This window comes from Pezoporus flaviventris, unplaced genomic scaffold (genome assembly GCF_033815535.1).
Source record: "Pezoporus flaviventris isolate CSIRO_AGI_PZ_B2104156 unplaced genomic scaffold, CSIRO_AGI_Pfla_v1 ptg000083l, whole genome shotgun sequence".
In the NCBI taxonomy this organism is placed as follows: Eukaryota; Metazoa; Chordata; class Aves; order Psittaciformes; family Psittacidae; genus Pezoporus; species Pezoporus flaviventris.
Window position 1 is genome coordinate 11,020,495 of NW_026892631.1, and position 25,463 is coordinate 11,045,957.

The 25,463-nt window shown below is 37.2% G+C and overlaps 1 protein-coding gene across 3 annotated transcripts in view; it reads left to right on the top strand.

The window, feature by feature from the left end:
* The window catches only part of PRKCE (protein kinase C epsilon), a 287,890-nt gene that overhangs the window by 171,762 nt on the left and 90,665 nt on the right, over positions 1-25,463 (top strand). For 2 of the 3 annotated variants that reach the window (XM_061475327.1, XM_061475330.1), the window contains exons 3-10: positions 7,678-7,837; positions 9,024-9,058; positions 10,407-10,492; positions 12,650-12,782; positions 15,507-15,649; positions 16,839-16,935; positions 17,999-18,213; positions 19,488-19,661. In XM_061475327.1, coding sequence (XP_061331311.1) covers positions 7,678-7,837; positions 9,024-9,058; positions 10,407-10,492; positions 12,650-12,782; positions 15,507-15,649; positions 16,839-16,935; positions 17,999-18,213; positions 19,488-19,661 — 1,043 coding nt within the window. The remainder of the gene's footprint in view (positions 1-7,677; positions 7,838-9,023; positions 9,059-10,406; positions 10,493-12,649; positions 12,783-15,506; positions 15,650-16,838; positions 16,936-17,998; positions 18,214-19,487; positions 19,662-25,463) is intronic. The other variant, XM_061475329.1, reaches the window with a different exon arrangement.

Below are 25,463 nucleotides of genomic sequence, written 5' to 3' on the forward strand. Positions count from 1 at the left end.
TGAGCATGGTCAAAGGACAGTCATTATGAGCATGTGTCATATAGGGCAACTTGATCTAGTTGAAGATGTCCCTGCTCATTGCAAGGGGTTGGACTAGATGACCTTAGAAGGTCCATTCCAACCCAAACTGTTCTATGATTTTATGTGTCACCAGCGTATTGACCACCAGTACTACCAACACAAGTGGCTTGGGCATGCTCTAAGGAGCATAGTGCGATCACAGTGCAGGACATGTTTTCAGACTTGCAGCAGGAAGGGTAGGGAACTAAGGATGGCTTTTGGTTTGATCATAGTTACAATAAAATAATAAGTGGTAGTAGTATATTATATATGTAGTTTCTTTATTTGAAAGATCATGTACATTACAAGATACATGTAGTTGCTTTAATAAGAGATTTTGCACCTTGTTATCCTGTCAGGACTAACCACTATCGATACTAACACTAGGCTACTAAGCTCATTATTAAAACCCTGTCAACATGAACTGAATGTCACTGACCCAAACTAAATTAATTTTCTTCCTGTCAGTTTATCACGTCAAGTTATGTCACAAAACCTGGTCTACATTTTACAAATTATTTTATATTACTAGTTAGGACATGAGTAGACCCATTGCATTCTGTTTTTTCTCCTGAATAATAGCTTTAGTGTTTACCATATGTAGAATGCATTTCCACCTCTCTAATTTCAATTGCAGATTTATTGACATAAGGGCATTGTGTTTAGAATGGGGCTGTTTGTTCCTCCTGAAAGAGAACACTGGAAGACTGAAATAACCTTAGTTAGCATTGAGGGTTCTTTTTACCTGTTTTCGGTGACATCTCCTTTCCACCTGAAAAAGCTATAAATTTTGTCGTGTGGAAAAAGTCTTTGAAGTTGAAATTTTGTTTTAAAAAACCTCAGATGTGAAATTGACTCTTCAGAAGACTTGTCATATAGCAATAGCTTCCCTGTGGTGTTTCTAGCAACAGAACTTCTTTTGTCAAATAAAATGTAATGCGAAAATTGTAGTTACAAGTTCTTTATTTTAGGAATACCATATTTCTTGACTGGTTAATGTTAAATGCCACAAATAAAGAAATTGAGAGGAAGTAGGAGGAAACTGTCTCTGATTTGCTTACTTTGTAGAGCTGACAACTAGGAATTGCTGCATTTGCCCTCCAAGATGAGGTCAGTACCCCTGTCATCTGTGGGAGCCCTCAGAGGTCTAAAAAATGGGGCAACATGTTAATGTTTGTATCCATCCCCTACCAGTTGTCCAATCAACAGCTCCTGTAAAAGAGAAATCAGTTCATTAAATGCCAGATTTATTCAAATGTGCTGTATCATCATCTGAAGATGACCATGTTTAATTCCATGGTTTTAATACCTTAAGCTTGTGTAAGTTGTCACTAGTTCTTCTGGCACTGTGCAGATGGGGAGCAGAAGCTTGTGAGGGCTCACTTGAAGGTTTTCTTAAGGAAAGGCTCCAAGTCATTTGAAGGAGAATTTTGCTTGAGCACATCTTCAGTTTTTGTAAATTAGGACATTTCTGAAAACTAAATTGGACTTTGAGTGCTGAAATTGCCATCGGGCCAGTCTCAATATCTGTGAGACCCTTTAGTGCTTTCGGACAATATGCCCTCCTTTATTAAGGAGGAGCTTTGAGTGAGCTAATGAATGTGTTCATGATAATAAGTATGTATAGAAGGTCTGAACCATGTGTAAATAACCATCTGGATAGCTTTATAGGTTTGATTTTCCTGTTGGTTTGGGGGATTTCTTGTGGGGGTTGTTTGGGGTTTTTGGGGGGATTGTTGGGTTGGTTTTTTTTTGTTCAGTTGGTTTGGCCTTTTTTGTTGTTATTTATTTGGTTTGGGTTTGTTTTTTCAAAGGGGGAAGTAAAATAAGCCCTGTAACAAAACAAGTATGCCTGCTACAACCCCAATCACATTTATCTTGTCAGCATGTCAAGGGGAGTCTTTAAATACATATAGGCAGATTCTGTCTTTTAGATAAGAATTTAAGCACTTAAAGATAAGCATGTGTTTGGAGGCAAATAAATTTGAGTCTGAGCCCATGCTACAAAACCATATTTGGGCTTGATATGTTTTTAAATGCAATTTATTCTTCAATGCATTTAGTAAATAGCTCATGTTAACAGACATGACTTGTCAAGATACCTGTCTCTTCTAAAACTCACCCATTTTGTAAGCATGTTTTCATTTCTTTAGTAACACTCCTCATCTTTGTTCTCTTCAACAATATAGTGTTATCTAAGGATCTGATTCTTCTATTAAATAAGAAATTTCCTGTCAGCTTTTCTATAGAAAGCAGATTCAAGATATAGTAAGCAAACCCCCTGCGTTTATTCCTTGCTGAAGAAATAGTCTGGAAATATAGAAAAAGACGTAGAAAAATTGCATGCTGTTTCTATGACTGTGTTAAACTATTCAATTGATTCCTGTGTTGGTCACTAACAGCTTTATGGCGTTCTATTGTAGCATTTACCTTGCTACTTTTTTATCTCAAAGTCACAAAAGTAGTTTGTTGCATCTGTTATTACTCAGCAAGGCTTTTTTTAGAAGAGATAGAAATGTAAATACATGGGATGTTTAGATTTTATTTCTCCTTTAAAGAAGATTTAAGCCTTAAAGGCAAAATCCTGTAACAGTTTCAGCGTGGAAAAATCTTGGTAAGAGTATGTATGCTTCTACTGTAGGAGCCCAAAACAGAATTTGGGAATAATCCTCTGAGACTTAATTCAATGCATAATAATCTGGTTACCACATCTTGAAGCCTAGGGAGTCCTGGCCAGTGTTCATGCCCCTTCTCACTTTTCAACATAACTTTAAGCAGATTACCTCTCCTGCCTCAGTATCCTTCCTCCCAGTAGACATTATATAGTGCTAAATAAACACTCTTTTTCGGTACAGACATACTGGTTATAGTGGTCAGGTTTAAATATGGTATAAAAGCTCTTAATTTTAATCTTCAGCAATAAAACATCAGTATAGTCATCATTTGTTTGCCTTTGTGGTTCAGTTGGGCTCTGTGGAATTATTAAGGGTTGATGTTAAACCAGGTGTTTTTTCTTGATACTGCAAATGACAGCAACATGGAGACCCAATGCTGCCTGGGGTGAAAAGCCCTTTGAGCAGGAAGTGCCATGGAGGTGTCAGTGTTCAGTTACGGGGGGTTACCTGGCAGCTATGCCGGTTGCTGCAAGTGTTGCTGTTGCACATGGACTGCAGTTTGGCTTCAGTGGGGCAGTACCCATTTGTCTAAAACACGATTATTTTTTTTTCCCTCCCTAAACATTGTCACTGTTCAATACCGGTCCTCTCCAGATTAAAGGAAGCGCCCAGGGTGCTTGCTCCCTTTTAGGAGTAAGCACTGTGAGTAATATCATATACTGTAAAACCTCTTTGTACGTGTAATCTCTCCCTCTTTATCTGCCATATTTTTTCCATTTTTTTATGTTTGTTGTCAGAATTCTGTAAGTACTTAAAGCATAGAGGGTAACAAATGGAAAAGGCGCATCTTGGCATACAGGGTATTTCTGTTTGTTGCAGTTAGTGCTCCACACTGAACCCTTCTTGTTTATGCTGAAAGCATTTTAGTATGAAACAGGACCTGACATGGTTGAGCTTTGGTTATTTGGTGTACAGGGTGTTTTTCCTCTAATCGTGCACTCTTTGAGGGTTTCTGTGTTACTTTCTTATCTTTCAAGTCATGACTTATAATTCATGCTTAGCAGATACTATACACAATTAAGTGTTAAATCTAGTAGCAGACAGTTCATTTAAACATCCATTTTACAAGTATTTATGAATTTGGTACAATACTGCATGCCAGATACTTCTGACTTTTATAACACTTCCCTAAGAGCTTGGAGTTAAGCCTGGAAGTCTTTTCAGCCTCTGAAATTGTAGGCAATATTGTTTGTATGTACGTACAAGTCTATAAGAGCAATTATGTACTATTGTTTCCCAAATAACTCAGTTACTCTTGCTTGCAATGAAAAGAAGTAGTGGCATTACTGGGTATAGTTTTGAGACAAAATTATTTCTAAATTTGCCAGTTCTCAAGTACCATCATGTAAAGCTAAACTCAGTGTGCTGCATTGACTGTTCTCCATGAACACTTGGAAATTATCATGGAAGTTAAATAAATGCATTTAAAATGGATAAGCTGAATAATATAAAGGGCTGAAGCACTCAAAATCAAAATAGGGAACAGAATGTGCGTTACATAAAGAAACAGCTTTTTTTGAGGAAACGATCACCTTCTGTGATGACTAGAACTCCTGAGAGGAGAAATTGTTTAGGTTAGAACTTGCTTATAGACTGACTACGACAAATCCACTTAATTTTAATTTGAACTCCTCTGCTAAGAATAGAAATGCCACACACAATATGTAGTATCCTGGTGGTATGTTCTAGAATCTATTATATACCCCTGTAAGACTTTCTCTTTTTAAAACATACATAAAAGTCCAGTTTTCTTTGGGGTGCTAGCATTTTCTGAAGTATGTCTTTAAAACACTAATTGGCTATATCACACCTGGGGATTTTCCCAAGTACTCCTTGTTGTCTGATAGCATTTACTCATCTTTGCTTGCAAACAGTGAGAGAAGTTTGGGAAGATCATTGTAGCTCTCTTTCTAAGTAGATGTCTTCAGAAAGTTAAACGAATGTCTTTAGTGCAGCTGTTCAGTATGAGATAAATGGATTTAAAATTAAACATAAGACTATTGTCAGTGCTACTAGAAATGAGTCGTTCCCAACCCTGGGAATGAGCCAGCACAGATGTGATCATCCTCTTCTGAGTCACCTGGGAAAGTTATTGCCTGGTTTTGTGCCTGTGGTCCACAACAGCCATGTGAATTGTGCAAGATGTAGCAGTGGTTTGCTTGAGGTCTGTGGAAAAGCTTGCTTTGTGTGTTTTTGTTGGGAAACAGTGAACAAGCTGGCTGAACTGAATGTAAACTAAGTGTAAAGCTCATGGGTGAGTCTGTTTCTCTTGTGACTTGGTCTGCTTTGATGAAAGGCTGGTGTCCAGTCATCCGGTGTCCAGTCATGCACTGTAATGCCAGATGCTTCTCCAGCCCCTCCCCAAATAAGTCCTGCTGCCAACTGACAAGGTGGGGACTGGGCACTGGCTGTAATAAGCAGTGAGGTAGAGGCAGAGTCATTGCTGGGGAGTCACCACTCATGGACATGGAGCTCATCTCAGCAGGTGAACACTGACACAGGATGCGGTGCATGAGTTTGGCCAAGTTCTAGTCTTTAGTGATAAACATGGAAGAGCAGACTGACAGGAGAGACAGTTCTGAGGCAACTGGCTAACAGACCTCCAATGTTATCTAAGGCAGACCAAGAAAACTCCATTTCCTTCAGCTGTTGGAGCATCCTTCTCACACACTGAGATGCTGTTTGGGTGGAAATGATATCGATAATGGAGGCCTGCTGTTTAATTGAGTAATTCCAAATGTATTGCTTATGTCTGCTTTCAAGTCAGTGTTTTGAAGTCAATTTCTGAGGGAAAAAAACCCTACCCCCCCCCCCAACCAACCAACCACCAAAGTTTTGGGGTTTTTAACTGTAAGTATTGTAAGTGAAAAATATAATTTCATAAAATTGTTAATTATAGAACTGAAAGTAATATAATAAAATCACTTTGAAGACTTTGTTGACTTAAAAAAAAAGTGAATTAGTGTCATGCTATTGTGTTTGTCTGGCCAAAATAAGAACAGGAATTTTACCTGCACTGTAAAATCACAGGTACTTTATCTGTGAAGAATTACACTTAAGATGAAAAAAGGAGAAAAGTGATATTGTGGACTGATTATCATATCAAGTGTGAACTCGGCACTGTTGGAGCATCTTGTTCATTTCAGATAACTTTTTGAGAACCTTTTTCAGGAGAGTGGGATTTTAGTTTCTCACATCCAGGCTTCATACTTTAGCAAATTCTACAATCTGGATGACAACCAAAAGAACAGCTCTGCGTTGATATAGAATTATTTCTTATAATAATAACTTTCAGAATATTTCCAGAGCTTTATAATGTCAATACATCATTCAGAAGCTGGAAAGCTGGAAATAGGAGTCTTTGGTAGGATTTGTAACTGCTTGGTTTTTATTCTTTGTGGAAAACAGTCTTTGGAAGAGCTGTGGTATTCATTAGACATCAGAGTTTTTCTTGATGCATAAACATAATTGACAACAGAAAAATAAATATGATTGATAACTATTTGGTACTTTTTATACCTTCCTTAAAGGGAAACCTAGCTTTGTGTGTAAGCCAATGTTTATTTACTGACAGCTCACTTACGATGGAAAAGCAATGCCATTCTTGCTAATGTCATGGGTTTGAGCCCTTGCTGTTGGTGAAAGAAACTGATCTTGATTCATGGGTCTGTGCCCTGTATTTTCTCAGGATATCAATCCACTGGCTTAATTGAAGACCCTTTCCTGGGAATTCCTAAATCAATACCTTTTAATTTTACAAGCCTCAAAAAAAGGAGTTTATTTTAGTGTTTGTGAAAGAATCTGAGGATGCCATAGTTTTAAGTTCTTCCCAGACTTAATTTTCTTTGTATTATTGTTAAATACTGTACTGTCGCTGGAAAAACTTGTTCATGTACAGAAAACCTTGCAACAGACCAAAGTTGGCACTTCAGGCCATCATAATGATTCAGGGTAGCTGAAATTCAGAGAATGGCAAGTGTTAAATGCACATCAAAGTGTTACATGCACTGAAGTAGTGAGCGCATAGATTCAGTTGACAGCAAACAACTGAATGTGGTCTCCTCCAGATCTGATAGTCTGTTTTGTAGACACACAAGTGGCTCAAGGAATGCTTGTGGAATCTGTCTTTCATTAACAACAGTGTACAATTCTTCATTGCTAACTGCTAAATGCATACAGAACACTATGGAGGTGTTAGCGATACTTTCCAAAACAAGGCCTTGTGGAAAAATGACCCAGTGTGCTCTGAAGATTTTTTCCCAAACATTTTCATTCTGTGACAAGTCAACTTCATTTTTTACTTTCTCTACCATTTAATCTCATATACAATTGAATGGGAATGGGTTAAGAAGAACAACTGGCTTCCTTTGAACATTTTGCTGAAAGTGTATTAGTATCAAAGTGGATTATTAGAGCCTGAAGCTCAGAACTTAATCAGAAATCTTACAAAGTAAGCAGTTCTGGAAGGAGTTTTTGTTCTGCCTGATAATACATATTTGTACTCAGCTTCCTTACACTTGCTGAGTGTGTGGGGACCAGGAGTCATAGGGATTTTTTGGTGGATTTTTTTTCACCCCTGAAGATCAAATGAGATCAAAGTATAAACTGTTTGGAGAGTCCAGCTGTAATTAATGTTAAAGAGCTTGTCAGTGTGCTTGATAGTGATATAGCACAGGAGACATTCCCAGCTTAGCATGAATTTACAGATAAAGGTTTAGAACAAACAGAAGTTTCTGTACATGGCAATAAAACCACTTGCACTTTAGTAATTTGCTAAAAAAAGAAAACTAACCCACAGCTTAGGGAAGTTATTCTGTGCACTGCTAGGTAGAGACAATTCTCTTTATTTTTGAAGAATATCTACTATGTATTGCATTTGAGTTTTCCTATATTTGTGTCTGATACAGCGAGTGCTTATTGGTTTTTTTTTCCTCTATTTCAGCACCCAAAGACAATGAAGAACGTGTGTTCCGGGAGCGTATGCGCCCCAGAAAGCGGCAGGGTGCTGTGCGACGTAGAGTACATCAGGTTAATGGACACAAGTTTATGGCCACTTACCTTAGACAACCAACATACTGTTCACACTGCAGAGATTTTATATGGTATGAAGTAATTTTGCTTTCCTTGCAACTATGAATTATTAACATACCCTCCTGTTTTGTTGAAGTATAAATGTATATAAAATATAAAGAAGCAGTAGTTCTTTTCGTTTTAATATTAAGTTGCCATAAATTTCGGCAGATGATAATAGGATTGTTAAAATTCCATCATCGGTGTTAGAATTTGTTGTGTTTGTGGTTTTTTTTTTATTTTCTGAGCCACAAAGTTCAATGTTTTCCTGACTGATAGACACTATGAATTCTGTGTAGATGGCCAGTCCAGTGTTCTGTAGGTGCCTAAATGTATACTTAGACCTAATATTAGACCTTTACATTTTGTCAAGATGACTGAGTTCTTCATTAGGTACTAAAATACCACCATCATCCTCCTAAGAAATGCCAAGCACCTATACATCCTACTGAAGTTAATACAAGATGGGAATATTAGACTTCTAATGATCCAGAGTTTGGGGTACTCAGTGTACAGGGTCTTTATTATTACAATGTATGTCAAGAACTCCCTTTTAGAAATTATTTACATTAGCTTTGAGTACTTGTAATTTTCAAATTGGGAAAGGTGGTGGAAATGTTCAGTTTTCAGTTATTTTTCAGCAACACTATGGATGTTTTCCAAAGTTACCTAGAGATACTGAATTCTGCCTTAATACACATATGATCTGATGTGACCTGTAATTAATATTTCTTAAGGCTGTGTAATGAATCAGTCTTTCTTAATGTGGAGCAACGTGAACTGCACATGAACTCAGGTACATTGCTCTAAGAAATATGTGCAGGTTAATCTTTGTGTTAGGTAAGATGATTCCAAGCAAGAAAATTGGCAATTTTGCAAAACTGCAATCTATTGTCTCTATTTAGAAGCCTGCTTGATGATTGCTTTATCAGCTTGTGGCTTCCCTCTCCATGTACCCTTTGGCTTCACCTGTTTTATTACAGTAAATGTGTGTTTACTTCTAACTCCATTCAGGGCCTATTGTTCTACCTGTTTCCTCTTGCCAGCTGAAATGTAGTTCCTACATAGAACTGCTTTCAGTTTAGGTATGCAGTATCGGATTATTGTTTATAAGAAGCTATTCTTTTAAACTTGTGCATGTCCAATAAAGAGAGAAAAATATTTTTCATTATTAAAAGTATGTATTCTTCATTTTCTCAAACACTGTTTTATTTTCAGGGGTGTAATAGGAAAACAGGGATACCAATGTCAAGGTAAGAGAAAATCTACAGGGGGACAGTTTGAATGTATTTATTGTATTATAAGTAAGAAGATATTTTCATCAAACATTGTATAGGTACAGTGCCAAAAATTTAGCACAAGATGATCATAAGAAGTTTGTCTCACCAAAGACACAATCTTTCTAGCACAGCACAGTAAGATTTTTCACAACTGTTGGACTTAGATATTGTTTATGAAGTAGGAACATAGTTAACTGAACAGCAGATCCTAGATATTTCTTAATGCACATCCAACTAGTGGGGGCATATCTGCAGATGTTGGCTTCTTCATTTTTCACTTTGTGTATTTTAAAATTATGAATTTTTTATTCTGCCAAAGATTCTTTGTTTAAAAATGCCAGGTAATTGCAAAGACTGTAATTAAATAGATGTGATAATTATAGAGGTCACCATTAGGGAAGGTTATAGCAAAGACTGGAGAAGTGTTTAATTTTCAGCTCCATTTTTCAACTCTATTTCTTGTACTCTTGATTTATTGGGATGATGTTTTTCTACTTAATTCTCATCTGACTAATAGAAATAATCAAGTTAGTGATGATTTTTCAGTTACAAAAGACTTAATGAAATCTCATTGTAAATAAATGCAAATAATAATTTTACATGCTACAATAAGAATACTGTATTACACATGCAGCAGAGGTTCCTTGAGTTCTGACCTTTTTTTTCCTTGCAACAATGACCAAAGCTAGAAGAAAAAGAATTCATTATTTCACTCAGTAGGATTTTTCTTCACTTAATGACCTTGAATCCTACAGTATGATAGACCTCGTAATTGCTAATCTTATCTGTCATATGTGCAAATGTTGTTCATTAAATAATCAGTATGAATATTGACAGAGCATTTTTGCCTCCTGAAACCTTTTACAGTTATCAACTTATGATAATGTGTTACCAAAAGAATGTTTGACTTTGTTTTTTTCTGTTGCCTTTTATGATGAGTAATCTTTATGTCTCTTTTTCTCTGAAAGCTCTACAGAGAGGAATTGGTTTTGTCATGTATAATAAAGAGATCATGGACTTTAAAGAAATAAATCAAATATGTAAAAAGGGGGAAAAATTGTGGTTAATATTTCAGATGATAATTTGAAGTTTTACATACTGAGGTTTCGGCAGATATGCTTTAGTTCTTTTAAAATTCTTTGGTCTCTTCAAAGTCTCTTTCTTCTGCTTTTGTAAGCCAGACTTACTTCATAGGACTCATCAAGTCATCAGTCACTTGCAGCCTTTCAAGGCCCAGCATTTCTAGTTTTCTGATCTCAGTTTTTTCCTTTCAAATCTATCTTTATGAAAACTCATTCTTTTATCTGGTTTTTGTTTATAGTTTGCACTTGTGTCGTCCACAAGAGATGCCATGAACTTATAATAACGAAGTGTGCTGGCTTAAAAAAACAGGAAACTCACGATGAGGTAAATGTTTATAAAATATATTTTCTAGATAAAACTCTGTCTTTCATCAGTTAAAAATAGTGTCATCTCCTCTGTTTAATCAATAACCTTTACAGCCATTTTTGTGCCCTTCTGGTCATCTTGTAGTATAGCATTTACTTTAAAATGACAGATTGCCATAACAGTTTCATTTGCATGGGAATTATTGTACAGCAATTTATTTCTAATAAGTAAACTTCTTGTATCTGAACACTTAAAGGCTTCGTGGGCTCTTTGCACTCCTTTACATCTTTAGCATTCTCCATTTCAGAGTTAATCCAAGTTTTGGCATTTTAATTCAAAAGAAGCAGGCTGGGACCCTTTGTCCTTAACTGCATTTTGTGTGGCTGAGTCGTTAGCAGCTGATAGAATAGGCAGTATGCTTGGGTATCTTACATCAACATAAAAGACTGCCCAGAATTTGCTTGCAAAGAATCACCTCAACAAAGACTGTGTCCAAACAGTAAAAACGTAGAGAAAAAGCCATGTGAGTGTTGAAGAAAACCCGCAGATATTGTAAAGAAGGTAGTGATAACACAAGGTACTACATAGCTAACAGGTTTTCCAGCATAATTACTCCCTACCTCTAACAAGCTTTTGGATATTAATGGAATTACCACAATGTGTATTTTGTTATCATGCATTTAAATAAGTGAAGACATCACCTGAAAATTAAATTAGCTATCTTCAGAACCATACTGTCAGGAAGGTAAGTATATCTGCTGACAGCATATTCAGCTCTGAATCAGAATTGGAAATGAAGCGATGCTTCCACTTGGGTTAAAGGTCTCTCTTTGCTGAGATGGTCTTTCTAGGCTTGGTTAGGAAATTAATGTCAGTTTCTGTGGACAGTCATACACCAGGGAGCAGTGTGGCTGCTGAGGTGTTCAGCTCCCTTAGATTCCTCAGCTTTGGAGTGTCACTTTGTGGCTGGGTTAGGGAGGGGAGTGGGGTTTATGTTTTTTTAAATAGTTGTAGCCCTCAACTGCAACCAGTGAATGCTTTAGCTTATACAGAAGGGTTTTGTGTGCGTGTGTTGACAGAAAAGCTAATAAATGTTCACTGTCCGGTTCCATTTCAACGGCAAGGACCTACTATCTTTCATTAGGTGAGGTAGTCTGTAGGTGATCCCAGTTCCTTGGTCATACAGAAAAAGTACATTTCTTAGTTTTATTTCGTAAAAAACATTATTTATATGCTTAAAAACCCTAGTTTTAAATTGCACATCAGAGTTGTATGTGATGGTTTAAAGCCATTCTTTCAACTTTGACATGAATTTGGCTGAGATGCTAACTGATCTCATTCTTCCTGTTGTGAGGTTGTCTGCCATTTTTTATACTGGAACCATTCTTTAATATCTGATTCACAACCAGTATTTTATGTTCAAAACTTGATCACGTGCATAGGATCATTAAAGGACTGTGTTTGGCTAGTGCTATTCTTGTGTAGCACTCACAGGAAGATACAGAATCTTGTGTGGATTTATATTCCCAGGCTCCAGACTGATGGAGACTTGCATGTTCTGCTGATACAATGCTCTCATTGTTTAAAAGGGGTACTAGATCATTGGAGAGAAGCCAGCAGTAATAGGAAAGGGAAGGAAAAACATTGAAATAAATCTCCTGCTATGCAGTGGCCACCATAAAACCTTATCAGTTATGTCTTTTAATTGACAAGTAATCATACCTTGGAATCCCTGAATGCAGTGATTTATCATTGTCATAATCTAAAGAAGAGTGGGATATGAAAAGATAAAGAGGTTGTGATACATTTCTCTTTCTCAGTCCTGTATTAGTTTGTCCTGCTCCTCCTCAAACAATTGGGAGTGACTTCCTTGCCTTCCACATAAAGAGATCTTTCCTGATAGCTATGTATTTGTTGTTCCCAGAAATACTAGGAAGTAGACTTTAGTCTATCTCTTGGACAGCAGCGGCCCTTCCTCCTCCTTTCTCCAAATAAAATATGAGAAAATAAAGTATGAGAAGACCTCTAGAGCAGGAGTATATCTAACACAAAGATCATCATCTGCGCATAGACCTATTTCATCTTGTTTGAATTCTGTTTGGTTTCAAGACATAACAAAGCATACACTGATTATAAAGAAAGTAGTGTGAAGTATACTGTGCTCCCCTTTCCCAGCAGGTGGGATCCCAGCGTTTCAGTGTCAACATGCCTCACAAGTTCAGCATTCACAATTACAAAGTGCCCACCTTCTGTGACCACTGTGGTTCATTGCTCTGGGGTCTTTTGAGACAAGGTTTACAATGCAAAGGTAAGGACTGCCACATCAGACCTTTTCTTTTTTCTTGGTGAGTTACTTAGAAAGACTTCCAAGTTATTCTGTCTTTTCCAGCATGTACACAAGTGAATAGGAAGCAAGTAGCAGATTGCTGTAAGGTTTGCCATAAAAGTTAGAAAATTGTCCTTTATCCTGTCTGCAACACCAGCCAATGACAGGTGCAGAGGGCAGAGATGTAGAAACACATTTTGCACCCACTGCAATGTAGGTTTATTGCCACATAGGAAATTAACAGAGGACAGAAAATTAGTAGCATGAGAATTTCTATCCCTTCCGCTTATATGCCTGTTGTCCTTTTGTGTTTGTGGTGATGGTTTTTAAACTTTTTAAACATCATTATTCCAGTTACTTTTCCCTCTAATACAACCTTCAAAAATTACTATTATGTGTTGGCTAAGCTAGGCAGAACCAGGCTTGTGTGCCCATATCCAAAAGATGAGGTATTCTGATAGCTAGCCAAATCATTCTTTGTGACGATCTGCTTCTGCTCCAGAAAATAAAGAATTCATTATGTTCTGCAGCTTAAGGACTCTGTATTATGTACAGTAATTGTATGTGAAGTTACTGCTGGAATATGCATTCATGTCATTTTAGCTGACTAATGGAAATCGGTGATTCCATATCTCCTTGTTTCATCAGATCTATATATTCTAAATGGGGGAGAAAACAGTACAAACACTTGCAAAAGAAAGTAATATTTTAGAAATAGTGAATAAAATACTTCAATTAGTGGATTGAGAGGAATGATCTCATTAAGATTGTAAGATTCTTAGAACATAGTACTTAGTGGAATTAGAAGCATTTTGATTTTACTACACATTTATGAATAGGTTGGTCCATCTTCATATACACAAGAATCACGTTATTTGCACTTCTCAGCTGCAGAAACGTGGAGTCACACACATATATATAAACATGTAATCTATGGACTATATCCTTTGCAGTATTAAAGGTGAGACATAACTGTAGGTGAAGGTCAGACCTAATGTTTCATGTCACAAATTGCTGAGCAGCTGGGAAAAGGTTTCTTTCATAGCGAAGTCATACACAGTGAGAGTGTTCTGAATTTCAAACCTTCCCTTGTGATTCTAGCTAGTGAGCAGTGATAAAAAGTTAGACTTTAAATACTGTTACTTTAATACTATTGAAGATTTTGTTCAAATGCTATCTTAATTATGGTGGACATATGTTCAGAGAAGATTTTTCAATTAAACCTGATTACTTTTTCCTTTTTGAGTTTTAATCAGAGCTATAGTATCTCTCCACTTAATCTGTGAATATATGACTTCACTTTCATATTATCTCTTGAGTACCATAGTGCTCAATTAGCTCTTAACTGTAGAAAATAATGCTATTTCACGTATGTATGCAAATTATTTCACATACCTATGCAAAATAACATTATTACTGTGTAGCAGATGCATAGAAGCAATAGTTCAGAGAGCCTATGTGCTTTCCTCATGATCTTAAAATTAGTGCCAATAAACATGAAACATTGTCCGCATGAAATCTAGAACTCGCCTGAGGTGGAAATGTCATCTCTCTGTGCTTTGTTTTCTGTCTTCACAAGTGCTGAACCATGCTCCCTTCTTCAGAGATGTGCTTACTTGCCCAGTGTGTTTATTAACACCACGAAAAGTGTATCCCAGAGGTTTATTCTTCTTCTGTTTTTCCACTGCTTATTCCTGTGCTTTTTTTTACCAAATATCTTCATGATGTTGGACTGTACAAAATTTTCCTGCTTGCTGTATTTCAAGCAGTTCCATTCCTGAGTGTCCACTGATACGGATCTTAAGTCAAACACTTGCCACTGACCTTTCTCACTGAATATGCATGCATTGACTATAACGTGTGTAGCAATTTAATTTTGCTGTTCTTGTAACGTGGAACATATTTGAAAAGGAAAGGCACCTGCTTTCTGAAGTTACTGCTGTAGATAAGAGTGCCTCTGTATAGTCCCAGAGGTAAATGTGTTTTGTTTCTGTAGGGCTTATACAGTGAAAGCATCACTGATGCACAATATAATGAAATACAGCTTTATAAATATGTACTTTCTTGATTATTTTTTCTCTAAAAAGTAATAAATTGAGGAATTCGAGCAATTGAATGTTAATGTAGTATTTAATAACAGTTGCAGTTTTGCTTTCTTTATGCCTTGCTCCACAAGAGGGCAGTGAAGTCCAACGTAAAATGACATCTGTGCCTGACATACTCTGCTATTTTTAATGGAGCTATATGCATCCTACCCCATAATCTGGAAGCAGTGTAACCTTTTTTCCTCTTACTAGTATGCTCGTTTCAGGAGATGGCGTTTAAAAGAGCTTAGTGAATTCGGTGCCACCTGAAGTGTCTTAACAGTGCCAAAGACTTTTATTAAAAACACTGTTGGTTTTATGTCTGCCAACATTAGAAGGTAGTCTACTTGAGTAAAAACGAGTAAGAAGCATAACATATGGGGGATTAATGTTTGCTTTCAGAAGTGGACTGCTAAAATCCAAGCTCTGAAGGACTACTAATTCAAGTTCCATATAAGATTTACAGGATTGTTAGGTATTTTCATTTGTTCCTGTGTCTGTTCTAGGTACTGTGTAAAAACATTGTTCAGCACTGGTAGGTCCAAAGAGGTCTGGTTTAAGTAAGACAAATGCATGCCAAGGTAGTATTTAATTTACTGTATTACTTTACATTTCATTGCAGTTTGCAAGATGAATGTACATCGACGCTGTGAAACAAATGTGGCACCAAACTGTGGAGTGGATGCTAGAGGCATAGCTAAAGTTCTTGCAGATCTTGGAGTTACTCCAGATAAGATCACTAATAGTGGGCAGAGGAGGAAAAAGGTAATTTTACTATGCAATGTCACATAGAAAAACGAGCTAAGTATGGCTGTATTGTAACTTTACTAGTTGGGGGGGAGTTCAGTCACACAGGACTTGTAGAAGAGGGTTTTTTAAATCAGCACAGAACTAAGACTTTGGCTTTTGATTTATAAGTGCAAGTCATCCATTCTGAATTTTGATCTGAAGATTATTTTGACCTGCTAAAAATTTGCAAACCTGGGATCTGCATAGAGTCTAGAAGGATTTCCCCTTTTTAATTTTGAGGAAGGAGATTTGACAGAGAAAGAGTGTCTGACGCAACAGTTCAGAAAAACATAAATGCCTCTTTGGCTCAGAACTGGCATCAGATAATTGATAGATTGAGACACAGCACTACTGCTTTGCATTGTAAATGCTGATAAGGGAGCAATGTGCTGATCCTCATGAAGAAGAGCTCTTTTCCAGATGATAGTTCCAGAGTTATCATCACTATTCTAGGAAAAAAATAGGCTGTTCTGGAAATAAAAAGCACAGGTCACCCATAAGTACATCTAAAGCTGATGGAGTTATTCTGGATTGAAAATACATATACTGGCTCAGAATATGGCCACACTTTCTATTTGCATGGTTGTGACAAAGAGACACATTTCTCTCATTTACAGAAATATGCAATTTTTACCATTATTTCTTAAAACATTGACATTTGGTTCTGTTATTTTTCCTGGTTATTGCACACATGGGTCCCATGTACACTGTTTTTAAAATGTTACAGAAATAAATTCATTCTTACAAGAATAAATTATTTGATCTGTGACTTCTGGGAAAAGATGCTGTTATGATGTTACTGATGAGTTTGTAGTGCTTACTGATACTTGTAATTAAATGTATTTACTGGATAGACTTCTACACAGACTCATAGTGGCTATTCAAAACTTTTCCATTTGCTGGGTATGCTAATTACACTTATTTAATGTTAAGAACCCACTTTTCTTTAAATTGCCAGCTCTTTCTCTGTTTATATTATGTCCCTATTTGATGCCATCAACCTTATGGTTGAGGTCCTGCCAGGGAGAATCTACAGGGTTAATCTATTTCTGTAACATCTTCAGTTTCCTTCATACTTGTATTTGTGGATTAAAGTTGTTAAATGAAATTTCCTCTTGGGATGGGAGAATCTCATAGCTGAGTACCCTTTTGGAATTGTTCTTAGCTAATTGCAGGTGCAGAGACTCAACAACCAGTTCCTGGAAGCGCATCATCAGAAGAAGATCGGTCAAAGTCAGCGCCAACTTCTCCATGTGATCAAGGTTGAATATCTCTTTTTAGTTCCTAATTTATGTGTATTGTCATTTATCTTACTTATTTTAATCTTCACTGATATGACCTGATTTCATTGAGCTGTGCAGCCCTGATTGACAGAATGTGTATATCAGCAACACTTTTTTGAACCTGATCTGATTGTTGTTTTTAAAAATCAGAAGTCTATGAGGCATCTTATGTACCATCGCATGTGTAAAATGATGAATGAAAAATACATCAAGATGGATACCTATGTGTCAAATTTGTTGAAATTGTTTTCAGTTGAGAAATTTTTCAGCCTCATTTTTAGGGAAGACACTTCCAAAACTGCATGGTAATAAGTACTCTTAAACTCTGAGTCCAGAACTCATTTAAATTTGCCAATCTTTTGATTTCACAGACAGTAGTCCAGTAAAGTTGTTGCTTCCAAGGCCGTCAGGCAAGAGCTTCAGGCAGACCCTGAGGTCTGTTAGTTACCAAGACTAAATTGAGTATTTAACACTGAGAAACCTTCAGAACTGTTTAGCAGATCTACACAATTGCTGCTTGAAATGGCACTAGGAAGTGGTCAAATCCTTTATTGGCAGGCACCTGATAACAGCTGGATCTGAGTAAGATGCTCCATTCTGTTTGACTTCAAGGACTGTGGTGCCCAACTATCCTTTGAACTTTTGGAGACACAACTCTAAAATATCTAAAATACTTAAGCAGGAAGATGAGTAAGTGCTGCAGGAAGATAGGGGTATTCAAAACAAAATACTTCTCTGTGGTACAGGAAAACCCAAGAGCACTAAAACAACTATTTGGCTACTATTCTGCCTTATCTTTCAAGTTTTGGATATGTCATCCTCTTTGCTTCATTTTAAAAGGCCACCCTTCCTGTTAGAGCAGGGGTTTGGCTGATTACTGTAAGGTGGAGAAGCAGTTTGCTGAATATATACCCTTAACCACAGAATGGTCTACACAGCATTTGGGAATGATGAATATCCCTTCCCAATCTGATACAGACAGACACAGGCTGTTTTCTTGATGGTTAGTTAAAACAAACACTTTTTTCTCACATTTCCACAGAAATCAAAGAGCTGGAAAACAACATTAGGAAAGCATTATCATTTGACAATCGGGGCGAGGAGCACAGAGGAGCAGCTACATCGTCAACAGACAACCAACTTAACAAACCTGGGGAGAATGGTGAAAATGGGGAGGTCAAACAGGCCCAGACCAAGCGAATAGGCCTCGAAGAGTTCAACTTCATCAAAGTATTAGGGAAAGGCAGCTTTGGCAAGGTCAGTAGCTTGGGTTTTGTTTGTTTATTTTGTTGAGATTTTTTCTTTATGGTGTATAGGGTTTTTTTCACTGCCCTGCTTTGAAAGTATTCACAATGACATTCAGAAAGTGCTTCCACCCTAGGATTTTCCTTTTACCCATTAGGTATGAGCAGCTTATGCTGCACAGATCAGGAATATCAGTCCCCTGATTAACTGGCATTTTCTGTGATTCAGCTCACTCCATTAACTAGTGTCAAGCCTTTTGAAACAAAATGTTAATGTTTCACTATTTCAGGAGATTGTGATGATGACATTCATACATACTGTTCAACAAGATAATTAGTTACGGTCAAGCAGGAAAAATCAGCTCAGGGATAATGCTGTGGAGTTCTGAGTTCATTCTCTTTCTAGATGATGCCCAGATCAAGTTTACTTATTTCATAGAACAGTTTGTATGCTTGTTTTTACTTAGTGGGTGTGTTCAGTGCTGGAGGAACTCAAGCATTTCCACTCAGATACGATAAGTGCAAGAGGCTTAGACAGCTGCCCAAAATACCACGTACACAGCAAAGATGAAACTCACCAACTACCTTCCTGCAGCAGGGATTTGATGAGCGTGGAAGGGGCATTTCTCTATTTACAGGGCTTATAGATTTTCTTTTCACATGGCTGTGAACTGTGAAATAAAAGAGGAGGACTGAAATATGAATCTCTTTCACAAGTACACTCTTCCTTCCTTCCTATATGGGAACTGCAGATGCACAGGGTAGAAGGGCTGTTTTCTAATCCTTTCTCTGAAGATTATGCTGGCTCCAAGCCAGAAGTGACCTTAACAGAGTATAGGACTTGAACCTTAAACAATAATAGTAGTTCAAATCAACAACTTGAGAGCAGACAGAATGGTGCGTAGGATTGGATAGTAAGTTCGTCACTCAAATCTCACTACCAAAAGTGGGAGATAAAAGTGGGAAATAAATTCCTGTCTGTATCAACTTCCTTCCTTTTTCAGTTTTTGAGATCATACTAATAGGTACTGGTTAATATTTTGAATGAGGGGATAAAAACTTTGTCTCTTCTGCATTCTTAACTAACAAACAGAATAGATACCATCTGTTTCAAATCTGAAGAGTACCAGAGGTATATTTTTCTAAAATTACATTACTTCACTTTTAATTTTATAAACTTACACCTTAATTCAGGCAAATGTGTATTTCCAGTGCAGTCAAACTTATACACAGCACATTTCATGGTATTTGTTGTTCGTATGTAAACAGAATTTCTGTTTGGTTTAGGTAATGTTAGCTGAGCTAAAAGGAAAAGATGAAGTATATGCAGTGAAAGTCTTGAAGAAAGACGTCATACTTCAGGATGATGATGTAGACTGTACAATGACAGAAAAGAGAATTCTGGCGTTAGCGCGGAAACATCCATACCTAACACAGCTGTACTGCTGCTTCCAGACGAAGGTAAGCCGCATGAACCCTTTACCAGTTTATTCTGAAGGAACAATATTTACTATTTAGAGAATAAAAGGTAGCCATGTAAAAAGTACAGCATTATTTAAAAAAATATTTCTGAGGCATTTTTGACATTTCAGCAATTCAGAGTGCTGGCTGCAGTGTAATAGCATTACTCTTACCTTCTACGTACCAGGAGATGGCAGTAAGTGAGTTAAAAAATTAATTACCCCCCCCCCCCCCCCCCATGCATAAACCACAAATGAGGTGCCATTTTCTGGGTTTGCTCTGTTGTTGTATTATTTGTTGAATTAAGTGCAGATTTTTTTTAACATCCATTATTTAGAGTAAAACTTCTAAAATTATGTTGGGAATTATATTAGGGCAGGACGCTCATCTTTTCAGTTTTCTTGTGCTGTGTAGTATGTAAAATGTTCAGACAAGAAAGGAAGTATGAATACTGTTTATCAAATAAATTCCTGTAATGCTAAGATGCTTGAGGAGCAGAGAGAAGGAAAGGGAGAGAGAGCTGATAATGAGAGCCTGTTCCCATGGCGTGTTCTTTGCTGGTGATTTTTCATACAGAGTTCCTCTTCATAGCACATATTTTGTATTTGCTTTTGAAATGTAAGTGAACGTTTGGATGGTGCAGCTGACGCTGTAGGATTTCTGAATCCATCAGTCTGAGTGCTTGAAACCAGTAGTGTTCACGTGATATTTCAGGGTTTCATTTCTCAGTCTCTTGTTTCTCTCTTGCCATTCAGCTGAGCTGCCAGTTTTTTACCTGTTTGTCCAGAAAGCTTTATGGACAAACAACCCCACCTTCACCCCCCCCCCCCCCCCCCCCCCCGGTGTGGTGAATCTGTTGTGCAGGTAGACTAACAGTCATATATAATTGTATTTACAGAAGCATCCTTTATTTTTTAAGTGCCTGATAAGGTGTTTACTATTTCAGAGCACTAAGGTTTGAACTTTTGCCCACTGAAGTAAATATACCATTCTTTTCAACAGGGTGAGTTTTTTACCTGTAGGTGAGAAGTTTAGATGTTAGTATATATGTATATTTTACATAAAATACTTCAAAAGAAATCAACTTCCTTCGAACTTCTGTTTTGTTTCTTGTTTTCTTTCAGTAAGACACTACATTTGAGTATCTAAGTCGACTTAATGGAAACATTTGGTAGATCAAATAATTAAATTAGCATATCAAACAAAATTAAGAGTTAGTAATGGTGTGTATGTGTGTGCATGTGTAAATATGTACATGTTCACGTGTTTTAACCAGAACTGTGTATGGCAAAAATGAGCAATCACAATAATTATGTGTGTAGAATTACAGAAAAGCTGTATCTGAAAGAACTTCCAGCAAACTTGTCAGGAAAGATAAATAGGGCAGTAGGAAAGCCATCAGAAAATGGCTAGTAGTATCTGAAGGGGGCCTTTAGGGATGCTGGGGAGGGACTCTTCATTAGGGACTGTAGTGATAGGACAAGGGGTAATGGGTAAAAACTTAAACAGGGAAAGTTTAGATTGGATATAAGGAGGAAATTCTTTCCTGTTAGGGTGGTGAGGCACTGGAATGGGTTGCCCAGGGAGGTTGTGAATGCTCCATCCCTGGCAGTGTTCAAGACCAGGTTGGACAAAGCCTTGGGTGATATGGTTTAGTGTGAGGTGTCCCTGCCCATGGCAGGGGGGTTGGAACTTGATGATCTTCCATGTGAACATCAGGAAAAATTTCTTTAGTGTGAGAGTGACAGAGCACTGGAACAGGTTGCCCAGGGGGGTTGTGGAGTCTCCTACATTGGAGATATTCAAGGCCCGTCTGGACAAGTTCCTATGTGATGTACTGTAGGTTATCCTGCTCTTGCAGGGGGGTTGGACTAGATGATCTTTTGAGGTCCCTTCCAACCCTTGGGTTTCTGTGATTCTGTGATCTTAAGGTCCTTTCCAACCCTAACTGTTCTATGATTCTATGATCAAGATTATAGTGTCTTCAAGTATGCAAATAGCAAATGTTAAATGTGTTTATACAGTTCTTAAAATAGAGAAGATTCATCAGTGTTTTATGTACTTTGAAGCTAACACAAACGAGTGGCCCAGGAAGGTGTGTGTACGATTTATGTCTACAAAGGATGTTTCATGTGTTCAGATTTTCATTTCTTTTGAATATATGTGTGAACATACTTTTTAAATGTTTTAACGTATTTTTTATTCTAGAACTAGAATTGAGCATTTTACTTCAGATAAGTGATAAAATGTGAAAGTGATAAAGTAAGTGATAAAAAGATTGTATGGGGTGAGGGATAAACTCTGTGAACAGAGAGGGACCTTTTGGACTAAGGCAGACTGAACTCACTGAAGTGTAAATAAATTATCAGCAAACTGATATGAATCATGTGGCAGAACATCAGTAAAGATCAGGGCTACATTAAGTGAATTATGAAATTATGACAGCAGGTTCTCCTGTTACTCCTGGTTTCCTGGAGATTTCTTTCCTTTTCTATTTCTCATCTGTTCTCCTCTCTTTTATATCGTGCTTTCTGCCTTCTTCTCTGCTCTTCAAAGCCACTCATCAAAGAAAGATATTCAGAAGTGTTTCTCACCATCTCCTTGCTTCCTAGGTCTCGACCGGAGAGTAACCATAGTCTGTGGCTTTGCTTGAATTCAGTGGAACTTACAGTTAAATGATTTGTAGTTACAAGGCATAGGCTAGTGACTCCCCCAAACCCAAAAACTGCATCTAATGATACCAAAACAGAAGTTCAGCACTGCAAAATGGAGGAGGTTTTTTGAGCACAGCCTATGAACTGTTTGCAATGAACTTCTTCGAAAGAAAAAAAAATCCAAAGCATATGTAAAAATAAATGCAATAAATCTGCTACAGTTATAAATTATTTATGGATGACAACAAATGAACATGTATAAAGTAAATGAGTCACTGAATGATTTACTTAGGTTCAGTGAAAAAAACAGGTAGAAAAACTTGTTTGAACAAGCATGGTCTATGGTTAAAACAGCTTTACTGAGACAAAAGCTATTGTACAATAGAGCTTAGAATGTATTTAACAGTAGTGTATAGTTAGTTACGCTGTGATTATATGCTATGCCACAGCTGCTGGACTTTGCAGAACTGGTCCCTGAAGTGATCATGCTGGAATTAAATTTTGCATTTCTAGTAGAGCGTATTTGTCATATACACCCTGACTTAGTGGGGAGATTGACTCAGTGTTCATTGTCAAAGCACTCAAAGGTTCACTTTAGGTAGTGAGACTGCTTGCTTTGTTCCTCTTCCACAAAAATGGGAATGTAGGAGTTTGACTTTATACCAGTGGTTTCCTTCAGTAAGGTGAAGACACTGCAGGGAAGTTGTGTATGTGCTTTTTATAGTAAGTATGCTTCAGTATTGTTTGGGTTTTATATAGAGCAGACTTTGCATTAGTATCATTTACTAAATGATAATACCATTATGACAAGAAGTAAGGGATCATATTTAAAATTATCTTGGAATTCAGAAATCATACCAAATAATGGCTAATAACAGCATTACACTTCATACACTAATGGGTTTTTAGCCCTACGTATCTGAATTTACTTTTAGAAATCCCATCTAGCTGCTGTATTTTAAAGGAATATTCTTGGGACTGGTAATTCTCATGTTCCTACTTAATCCAAATGCTAACTTTGATCAAACCATTTTTCTTGTAGGTCCATCAAAAAATGAGCTCCCCTGAAAATCAACATTCTGTATTAAAATTATATATATTAAAATATTATGCTACAGGGGTTGTTTTGCCAAATTCTGCAGTGACCTGGAAGTCAAAAGCTGGCTTCTGTTCCAGAGCTTAGGAAAAAATGTGCAAAGCTGATATATGTTGTTTCTTCTGCAATAATTCAAGATACAAGCTCAGCAAGACAGCTCTACACATGAGAGAGAATGTAAAATCTAGGGGTAGGACCTCAGCTGCTGTGGTTTTTACATGTAAGGAGCTTGGATACCTTAGTGTAGCATATCTGATAAAACCATGACACAGTTGGACAGTATTTTTCAACACTTCTGTACTGTGATAGCATTTCCTTTCTTGTTTTGTCAGAACATGGCCAGTGCATCTATCAATGCATTCAGAGGCTTGAGTTCTGGTTTGCATGTAGTCTGTCAGCTGGGATATAAATGAAGAATACTGTGTTCTGTATTTGCCAATCCCATACCCATGGCCTGACATAGAGGGTACAGCACTTTTCCAATAACTGAGCTTTCCTTATCATAATCTTTCATTTATTCAGAACTTGTGTCTGTTATTGAGAAAATTACTTTTTTCAATGCTGCTACTGTTTGCATTCACCTTCATCCTTCCTCCTATCTTCTGTTTCTTTATTTGTGTGCTAGTTCCCTGTGTTTTCAATAAGGAATTTCTTACCTGGCAATAGCGCTGATGCTACCCAATTCCCCTCTCCAGCGTCCTCTTCACCCTGCCCTCATCCCATGCTTCAGTGATCAACGGTGGAACGGTATCAAGATAAGGTTTTATTGATAATGGTTCTGCCACGTAGCTGTTAGAGGGGGTTTAAGTAGAGCTATTTTCTCTGAAGTCATCCTTGTTTTTATGATACCTTGTTCACAGCTGGAAGTTTCAGAGCTGTGAAAATAAAGCCCTTTTTAATGGAAAGTTGAGGTTCTACAAAATAGAAGTATAGCAAACTTCACTTTAGTCATCAGACACCCCTGTCAAACTTCTTCATAGTACTTAAAATGTTCTATACCTCTGCCTAGGAGATGCATACACGTATATGGGCATACCTTAGACTTTGTAATGAGTTATCTGGATAATCAGAAATCTTTTTTTTTTTTTCATTTTATTAAGACAGTGAAAGCTTTATTCCAATAATTCACTGCTTTTAACATCTAACATTTGCTTTTGTATCCAATTTAATGAAATTAGATAAATTTGAAAATAGTGCTCTCCTGCTCTTTTCAGAGTGCTATGTTCAAGAAAATTGCTCTGTACACAGGCAGAGTAGAGGTTACTACTAGAACAGAGCAATTTTCCTGTTGAATGGTGGAGTTGCATAACTTTTGAAGGACCCTTAGTCAGCATTATAGCTATTTCTATTTGAGAAAGTAAGTGATTAAGTAAAGGATAAAGATAGCCACTTACTACAGGTAAATAGTTAGACTTATTCCACACATGAAACCTTACTTATTTTTCCCTTTACATTTATCTGCATGTTAAAAGCATTGTATCTATCCATAGCACAGCTCCTGAGTTGACCTGCAAGGCCATTCACTTCTTTCCTGTGTTCTGGTGCTGTAAAGTAGGGATTAGCCAGATGACACTGGCAAAACTGAAGGACATGTAGGAATAGGCTGTAGTGACCCTGCTACAACGTCGTTGATCCCTTAACTGTTACGTTCTACCTAGTGGCTTACTACTGGTTTATCCTAGATTGTAACTCTTGCAGTTCAGGTTCTTTCTGCATGTTTGCACTGTATCTAGCTCAACCTGGATAACGCTAGAAGTTGTAAAGCTGAGATTTAGGAGATTTTATTCCTATTTCAGCTGTCACGATGTTCCTTTGTTATTGTGGCAAATCTCTGAACCTCTTTCTGCTTCAGACCTCTCTGTAAAAGACGAGTAATCAGTCCTTCTTCTATTTAAAGCTTGTATTTAAATGTTTCCAAGGAGGATTTGGAAATCTGGTAATACAATGTTGTTAGAGTGTACAAGGATCGGTATAGAAAGGTGAAGCACTGCAGAACGTGTAAAATGGAGTTCCATTTTTGAAGTGACCTGCTTTATTAGTGTAAGAACATGT